General features: G+C 34.9%; 1 protein-coding gene across 1 annotated transcript in view; it reads left to right on the top strand.

Annotated features, from left to right (window-relative positions):
• LOC108965279 (protein GDAP2 homolog) overlaps positions 1-9,987 on the top strand; it is a gene marked incomplete in the record, with an annotated part of 86,574 nt that overhangs the window by 49,912 nt on the left and 26,675 nt on the right. Inside the window, 2 exon segments of the mRNA XM_018927573.1 lie at positions 244-380; positions 3,191-3,285. Of these exon segments, the coding sequence (XP_018783118.1) occupies positions 244-380; positions 3,191-3,285 (232 nt within the window).

The raw sequence follows: 9,987 nt of genomic DNA, 5'->3' as shown, positions 1-9,987 counted from the left end.
AAATTTATTAAAAAAAAATTTAAAATTTTAAAAATAGTTTCTACTTTGCGTTTCTCATTGGAAAAATCATCTATTTTACATATTTATAACGCGATACACAAATACACACAGAGTTAAAATGATCAACGACTCCTTTGAGTTCTCCTGTAAATGCTAAGTTCCACACATACACACTTATAAACTTTATTGTTATTTTTGTACCAAATGTCCACTAATTTTGCTTAAAATGTTTGCTTTTTCCAGCTGACGACGATTCCGACAACAGCCCACACGACATGGAAGGCAACAATTCGGACTTAGAGAGCGGTTTTGCCGACATGAACGGCGTGAGCCTCAACAGTTACGGCGGCGTCACATCGTCCGCCTATTCACAGATGCAGGTGAGTTGCAAAAGCAACCAACTATTCTACATACAGTCTATTTTTGTTCAGCAATGCCTAAGCTCATGCGAGGAAATAAAGTAAATAAGGCAACACTGCGCGCGGCGATAAAATTCCGAAGTGTCAGTATGTCAGTCGTTGTGTTGTGGTGGAACAGAAATTTAATCTTGTATAAAATTTGTTATAATATTTTTTTCCAATTTTTTCATCAATTTGTTTTTTTTTTTTAATTATTCTGCTGCGCTACGGGTTGCGTGCCCGGCTAGCAGTCTGCTCTCGCGACGGTTCTAAACCGGACTGCAACAGCTTCCACAGCCGATTTCAGCGCATCGTTTGTACTTTTGTTGTGGAAAATTATTAACTGAAAATCTGCTCGAAATTGTTTAAAACCTGTTGAGCCTTGTATTTGTTAACACAAAATAAGAAACGTGTGAGACGGGTTAGCGATAAAAGAGAAGAACGGAGAAGGAGAAAGATGGAGGAGGAGACGGAAAAAGCACCAATAATTTCTCACGAGCGCGGTTTAATTTAACAATGCCTTTTCAATTTAACGCTTAGAATTACAACACTACGCCTGTCAACAATCAGCTGTTTGTAAACCGTTGACAAAAGAACTGTGTCTTAGAGCCATATAATTTCAGCCGAAATTGCTAAATAGGATAATTACTAGGGTTACTGAAACGAGTACTTCTTCCTTTCTTTTCGCGGCTTGGAGATTCCAAGTGCAACCAGCTCTTTCTAGCCAGCGTAGCCACTGTCCCTTAATTCACTATAATATGTATATGTCGACGTATAACTCACACAGATCATCTTTTCATCTAATGCGATATTCGCCATTCGAAGTTCGAAACAGCGCCTGTTGTCAAGAATTATTCTGCACTGGATTTCAATACTGACATTGTTGTTGGTGTCAATATTGCTTCCAAGATAGACGAAACTATCTACGACTTCGAAGTAAACAGTCAACACTGACATAGGAGCCAAGTCGCGAGTTCGACGACTACTTGTTTTAAAAACTCGTTGGCAGCTGTCGTCATCAGAACAGGGGATTTATCATTCGAAGCACTTTTCTTCTTTTCTTTGGTAATAGCGGGTCCTAAACCCGTCCTGCTCACTATATCTCGCCTTCACACAGAGATACTTGTTCTAAGACCGTAAGTTGTGAGCTGCTTGAGCCAAATGTAAAGGAATCGTTTCTGACCACTCCCAAGTGAATGGCACTCAGCGAACTTTCCTCACTAATGTGAACTTTTATGGCTCCATCCTCCACTGCTATCTTCAGGCGCTAAAAAACAACGATAAACGATAAACCTGCAATGGCATCCAGGCTATAGGGGTATTCCCGATAACTGTGAAGCAAATGAACTAGCCAGAACCGGTACCACATTACAATTAGACTCTGAAAAAGAAGGAATTTATCTGCCTCTGGCTATTTGTAGATATGTAATGAACAAATATTTTAAAAATATAGCCAAGTCTCGGTGGAGTGCATCCCTAACTTGTTCAAAAAGTCGGCAACGTGTAATGGAAGGAATATGGAACGCACAGGTCACTATCTAATTAGGAAACATGACGGCAGATTAGGAACTCCATATAACGACAACTACAGAATCTGTCAGGAGATAGAAAAAGAACAGGCTGTTAAATATTTTCAATGCAAATGAAAAGCTCCTTACAGGAAAAGGTTTCTATCAGTCGAGAGCTTCTATAAGACATTTCAAACGATAGTGAAAGAATACATTGACCTCTTATCCGATAAATCTTTTCGTACTGATGAACTTCATTAGAATCACAGGGTAGCACTGGGAGAAGACAATAGACTGAGGGGATTTTAGTCCCGATGGTTTCAGAAGGGGCCTCCTGTGAGCCTAGGTCTGTCATCAGATAATCATTTTGCCTACATACCTACGTAAAACATCCAAAACCTACCATAAATCAAATTCAGAATTCTGTTTCGAAAGGGTCCAATAATCATGATAGTTTCCGTCAGAATAGTCAGAATTCGTCCAGAAAACTCATTTTGTTGTCTTTTAAGTAAAAAATAATAATTGCTTTTCGAATTAAAAAACAAATATACAAAATACTTACATATCAATCTAATCTCGTAAATGGTTTGGTCAGCCTTTTTGACACCATTTATAATGAGAAAAATTTATTTCGACCTACCTGCTGAAAAGAAATCGCTTTATAAAAGCAACGAGTCAAGTTTAAAGTGCACAATTGAAATAAAAAAAATTTAAAAAACACATCAAAATTATGCGGTTAATCACAAAAAGCAATTTCTCTTCCGACTTTTTGAAAAATCGCATTTGATTCTTGTTCTAAATTAAAAAAATGCGTTGCCAAAACACGTTTCTTCGGCAGCGGCACAGTTTGTTCACTTTTAACCCTCGAGTTGCGATCGAGTTGGGCGATAAAATTATTATAATTCTCGTTGTTATAAGTTCACAGCGAATATTGAGTTCAACATTTTTATTTCGTAATTTACAATTTTAAGAATGTAAGCATTAACCATATTTTTTATTGAAAACTGTTTTGTTCTTTTAAGTGGCTTTAAATAGGCTTTCGATACCATATTTTTGAAATGATTTTGAATTTTAAAATTTTTTTAATATGAAAATTAAAATGATAATTTTTTTTCATTTATTTTTATATATTGTATTAACAAAAACATGTTAATAACCTTCATCTGCTCTGCTTACATCCCTACTAGCCATCTCTTCAAACTCTAACTGATAATATTTGCAACAATATTTTTATTTTATAATTAACAAAATTAATATATTTTTGTTAATGTTTTCCATTTTCAGATCGATTTGGATAGACAACATTTATTGGGCAACCGAAATCATGTTGTTGAAAGCGTCATTGCCGACGGCCTGGAAGGCTTAGAGCATCAGGAGAGGTGAGTGCACTTTGCTTTTATATAATGAAAAGTTTAAGTACAGCCCGATGTGTATATTTTCTTACTAGCAATGAGTCAATAAGTGATTTTCTTAAGCTAAAACTATGATAGGATAATACACATATGTTACTCATACGCACTGCTGCACAAACACGTCAAATTAAGTACGTGTGGTAGATTATTATTATTACTGGCTACCCGACTAGGATATACGAGTCGTGTACAAATATCTAATTGTGTTAGGTGTGAGCTAGAACAAGGATTATATTTAAGATTTTTTTATTTTTCAAAAGGACTACTTGAAGTTACTCATGCGCCTTGATGGCACTATCCTGATGAAACTTGGTACACGTATTTCTTAGCTCCATAGGAAGCTTAATTTCGAAGATGTGCATAATCGGCCCACTGCCACGCCCACAAAATGACGAAAATCGAAAACTTATAAAGTGTCATAACTAAGCCATAAATAAAGATATTAAAGGGAAATTTGGCACAAAGGATCGCATTAGAGAGAGGCATATTTGGACGTAATCTTTTTGGAAAAGTGGGCGTGTCCTCGCCCCCTACTAAGTTTTTTGTACATATCTCGAAAACTACTATAGCTATGTCAACCAAGCTCTATGGAATCGTTGCTTTCAGGCATTTCCATACACAGTTCAAAAATGGAATAAATCAAAGGTTATGTTGAAAATCACTAAAAGTACGTTAACCGACTAACAAAAAACGTAAGAAGCACTAAATTTTACGGAAGAAATGGCAGAAGGAAGCTGCACGCAGGCTTTTTTAAAAATTGAAAATGAGGGTGGCKTCGCCCACTTATGGACCAAAAACCATATCTCAGGAACTACTCGACCGATTTCAATGAAATTCGGTATATAATAGTTTCTTAATACCCTAATAATATGTATGAAAGATGGGTGAAATCGGTTTACAACCACGTCTTCTTCCAATATAACGCTATTTTGAATTCCATCTGATACCTTCCCTGTATAATATATACATTAGGAACCGATGATGATAGCGGAATAAAACTCTACACAAATACGGTATTTAAGCTGAGGTATCCTTTGTGGAAAAGTTGTCGTAATCGGACTATAACTTTTCAGGGTCCCTGACATCGAACACGAAAAACTCAGTGCCTAACCTAACTTAATTTTTCACCGAAAATATTGGTAAATCTCTCAGATATTTTCCTGTAATTCAGAGGGCATCATTTTTATACTCTTGTAATAAAATTGCTAATAACGGTATATATCGTCAGATATATGGTAACATACATGTACCAAAGTGATCAGGGTGACGAGTAGAGTTGAAATCCGGATGTCTGTCTATCCGTCCGTGCAAGCTGTAACTTGAGTAAAAATAGAGATATCTTGATGAAACTTGTCATGCGAGAGTATAAAATGTTCGGTGACACCCGAACTTAGCCCTTCCTTACTTGTTTTTATTTACCGAATATACAAAACATTTTTGCTATGAACTTTGTGAGATTTTCTAATTAAAATATGCTACATTAATCAATAAAGTAACTAAGGTGATTTTTTTTATATTTTTATACCTTTTTTCTTTAGCTATCTAGATGGTAGGAGTAAATATATAAACCAATTCATAGAATTTGAATTTTTTTATAGAAATATTTCAGCTTAGAGTATTAAAAAATTATAATTTAATGTGGCTTTTGCTTAGAAGAACACACATGCATACGAGCTAATACAAATAAAGGGTGTTTTATAAGGCATGCAATTTTCAGAAAGAAATAGCACGCATATGGTTCGATGTTATGGCCAAGAATTTAGCCTTATTTTAAAGATTAGGTTTCTCAATCATATTTTAAAATGATTACGGGCATTGCTCCAGCGCGGCTGGCTCAAATAAATTCCATGCAAGATGCCCAATTTTATGCGTTAATTTTATACGTTCCCGGTTATTAGCAAAAACTCGGCGAATATTCTCTTCCAAGACGTCAATCCAACGGCGGTAATAAATTGCTTGTTTCCTAAGCAGTAGCCGTCTTGTTGAGACCAAAGGTCATTCACATTAATGTTCTTCAAAGAAAGAGACGAAATAATCATTAATCATGGCCCTATATTGTACCCCATCGACTGTAACTGCTCTGAGCCGGCCATAACGGCTTCATTTTTGCAGAAATGTGAACAAATGCTTGCTTCTACCACACTAAGCAGTGACTTTTTTAGGGTGTTACGCCGTCTCAATAATGGCTTGTGCATTATCATCACTCATAGATTTGCAAACGTTGCTCCGTAATAAGTCTATACGTTACGCAATGACAAACCAAACAGAGTATGCATGAAGTACCAACTGTCAAAATAACCAAAAAAAAAAAAAACACCCTTTATATCTGCTTCTGATTTTCTATTTAACCTGATCAAAAAATTTCCACTGATATCAAATTACTTGAATTGCGTTCTTCATACAATATATTTATAACTACATATATCTCTTTTATTGCATTTTAAGTCAGCAGCTATTGCGTAAACGTCACTTGTATTATGTAATATACAAAGCATACAACTTCTTTCTCCTACGTCTACGTAAATGAGGAGATACTAAATAATTGAATACTACATTATTTTACATATAGCTGTCTTTGCAAAGAAGTGGTGTCTAAGGTGGGTTTAAGTTCGTGTGGAAACGAACGAAATAGTTAAATCTCTGTCATTAACTTCCGTTTGAAATGGTGACATGTCGCGATTGCCAGGAAATTCATATTACGAATATCTCCTACTGTGATACTTAAACTCAGAGTTTATTAAACACTTTCGTGAGAAAACTGAGACTGGCATTTCACCCACCTACATCGTAGATAAAAAAAAAAGTAAAATTTAACTCCGAGTTTATTAAACTCATCGAGAAAATTCTTACACTGACATCACACCCCCAGATATTGCATGCATCGAAGTAGTAAAACTAAAGTTTTTACTTCTTAAGACTTCAAATTAGTCTATATAAACTTAGAGTTTGTTAAACTCTTCCCTCAAAAACCGAGTGTGGCAGTTTGGCCACCTACATAAAAAATATAATAAAAAACAATAAAATGAAACTCCGAGTTTCTTAAACTCACCAATAGAAACACTGACTCTGAAAACCCAGACACTGACATTGTTTATGTAAAGGTATTCAAATTCATCTTTGAGTTTCATAAACTCTCAAATTAACCTACTTAAACTCCGGGTTTGTTAAACTCTCGCTAAGAAACCTTAGACTGATACTAGAAATACATAATTACACTCTACATAAAATTAGTTCAACTTGTTTCTTAAACCCTCAAACAAGTCCACTAAAACTCAGAATTTGTTAAACTCTACCCTAAAAAACTGAGTCAAGCAGTTAGACGACCCACGTCGTGTATAAAAAATTAGTAAAATTAAACTTCGAGTTTCATACACTCTCCAATGACAACTCAACTCAAACCTGAGACTTCATAGAACAGTAAAAAGAATGCACTAACAATCTTAAACATATTGCGCAGCTTTCAGTTACAATTTCCTAATTTTCAATGCATTTTGCAGAAACCCATAAACCAATTAGATGAATAAAATAAGAACTCCCTTCTGTCCACACAGCGCCCGGGTTATAGTAAACATTTCTAAAACCAAAAACAAAAAAAAACAGGCGTAGACTTTGTCTCGTCATAAATATAACAACAAGGAAAAGCATTAATATTTCATTACTCGCATTACACAGCGCGAGGTTAACTTGTTAACTGTGTAGTAACATATTTACAGTTAGAGCTATTTTTTCTTAGAATTGCATTTACACCAACTGCCTTTACGACTTACGACCTTCTATTCGTCATGGCAAACGCTGATAGTCATTTAATTTCAAGAAAAAATATTGTTGTTGTTGAAAAAGAAAATTGTAAACAAACATAGGTGAACTATAAATAGGCCTTGTGCTATTTTTATAGACACTTTTCTTCTTTTTACTTTTGCCTTCACTTGAATTCATTCCACTTGCTTGACTTGTGGCATGTTCTGCATTTGTCGTGCCAATAGTTTAACTAACGGTGTAGGCGCCACCTTGAGAAAGCCAATGACGTCAACAGGCGCATGCCAATTGATAGTTAATATATATTAATGTACATGTATATGTATGCATCTATTGCAGAAGGAGTGAGAGTTTTATTTTTTTGTAGATATTTGGAACAGACATATGTATGTATATGTACATATATATTTGTATGACACTTAGGATATATACATACATGTTAGTATTGTGAACAAACCTCAGCATCAAAATCAATCTAATATATGATGTATAAATGTATATACCATACATACATATGTACTTATGTATACTATGTACATATAGACTATTAAACATGCCAAGCCTCTCGTGCATAAACTTCGTGTGCGCTAACAGTGACGTCATTAAATGCGTGTCGTTAAGCCGTGACGTCACGAAGTGGGTTTGTATCCTGCGACACGTAAACATATCCGTTTGAGTTTTGTATGCAGCTATGACAACAATTTGTTATTTTTGTGGAATTATGTTGTGTGTAAGTACATAAAAATATATGCATATATGTATTTATATGCTTATGCAATCTTTTAAATGGTAAGAAATACGATTGCTATCGCTTTTTCACTACATTCTTCAGGTAAATCAATTTTACCAAACTTTTGCAGATCTTCGAGTTGTATATATGTATTATACCACCGATTGGAGACACTTGATTTTCGATTTCCTAAAAGCTCGCAATTTTTCAATAAATGAACAATACATACCATTTGTAGGGAATAAAGTATATAAATCTTCACAGAAACTCTTTCCTGGAAACTCCAGAAGCCGCCTCTTCACATAATGGCATTGCTCTGCTTTCTACTCCTCTTAGTCCTGCCATAGGTTCTGTTACAAGTTCTGATCATTGCTATATAAAATGAACTTTATCACAGTTTCTAATACAGTTATTTTTATTTAAATATGTCTATATTTAATCAGGGATTTACAAACTTTAGTATGTAATGGTCACTTTTTGCTTGCACACAAACCTTCAATCGATTCGGTGATTGATCAATAGCAGCACGCACAATTTCTATTCTTACTGACGACATTGCTTGAATCACAGATTTTTTTAGACACTCCAAATCTCTGTGAGGCATTTGACGAGCCATGTCCTATAACTCTGATCACAAACTATATTTCAATGGAACTAGATTTCCAGTCGGTCAGTTATTTGCAGCTATGAAATCGGGAATATTGCTTTTAAGCCACTGCTAGTTGGTTTTGCACAGTGTAATGGAGCAGAATCTTGCTGGATGATCCAATGTTCTCCATCGAAGTAAGTCTTGCTTTAAGCACGCCTACTAAAACATTCTACTGGTTCACTTTTGTCCCAGTTTCAATGCCTTTTTCACAGAAAACTCCCCACTTAATCATTACAGCAGATGGATGGTGACCCTGTCGAACCCTTGTAATAACATTCTTTCTGTACTTGAAAGTTTTTACGCTGACTTCGTCGAGTTGTTTATTGAAAACTTCTTTAACAGTGAAAATATTTTCATCTGTAAACCTTATTATTGTATCTGTTGAACCTTATTGGCTTCAAACGCCTTGACCTTGTGGCAAGATAAGTATATAACTATTTGAATGGCTTTTTCTGCAAGCCATTAAATTGAACTTCTAGTCTTCAAGAGATGGGTTTTGCTCTACTCATCTGAAAGCAGCGCTGCTTATTAGTATAGTTATTTCTACGACTGTCATTGTTTAGTCTACTCCAAACCACAACAGTGTCTGCAGTTAAGGCAGAAATACTTTAGTAGTTGCTAAGATGGTTCCAAATTTATTTTTTAACTCCAAATTGTACTTAAATTTAAGTGATCTTCCAAATATGCTACATGATTTTCTTTTTCGAGCTGATCGCCTTTTCTGTATATGGCTAAGAAGCCAAATATTTCCGTAGTTTGAAATTATATTCCTTCCAGTCCTGGCTCCATCTGCTATACCTTAACTATTACTCTTTTTCCTTTATTTCGTTTCATCATCTGCATTCACTTCATTCAGCACACATTTTTTTCACTCCCAGTAACGTTCTAGCATTGTTCTCATAACATCGACCAAAGCATTTTAATATAGTCAGCGTATTTTATGTGTAGTCTGCATGCCTTGTCGTAGAAATGTTCCTCTTTGATCTCTGACACCCAATTATGCGTAAAGGTATATTCTCAATCCGTTATTTATTTCAAGTGAAGTATAGCAAAATGCTCTATGAGAGCTCCTAAAAGTTTTTCATGCACTGCTTTGGATCGTTCAGTTTGTATTTCGACAAGTGAGTCGCTTCTTGGGAAAGAAAGGACCTGTGCATACTTTTAGATCGATATCTCAATAACTAGTTCGCTTATATACAGATAGAAAAACGGGCGAACAGACGGACATGGCTAAATCGGCAAACTTCATAGGGTATCTGACTCTTCCTTTTGGTTGTTAAAAGCTACGTTGCAAATTTAATGATAGTATTTTCAGTTTCAAGGTTCTTCTGGTTATGAAAAATATATGTTTTATTAATACCTATATAATTCCTTCTTGTATTTTTTATCTCTTGTCATCCGCAATTTGTGTTGAAAGTGAAATTCTTAAAATACATAAGAATATAATATATTCATTTCAAATTTCTTTTTTATATTATAAGAAAAAAAATATTGGTATAAAGATAGTTGTTCAAAGATTTCATAAATTCCTTAC

This window comes from Bactrocera latifrons, unplaced genomic scaffold (genome assembly GCF_001853355.1).
Source record: "Bactrocera latifrons isolate USDA-ARS-PBARC rearing strain unplaced genomic scaffold, ASM185335v1 scaffold_138, whole genome shotgun sequence".
NCBI lineage: Eukaryota > Metazoa > Arthropoda > Insecta > Diptera > Tephritidae > Bactrocera > Bactrocera latifrons.
The sequence above is the reverse complement of the archived record's forward strand: the minus strand, read 5'-3'. Positions and strand labels throughout refer to the sequence as shown.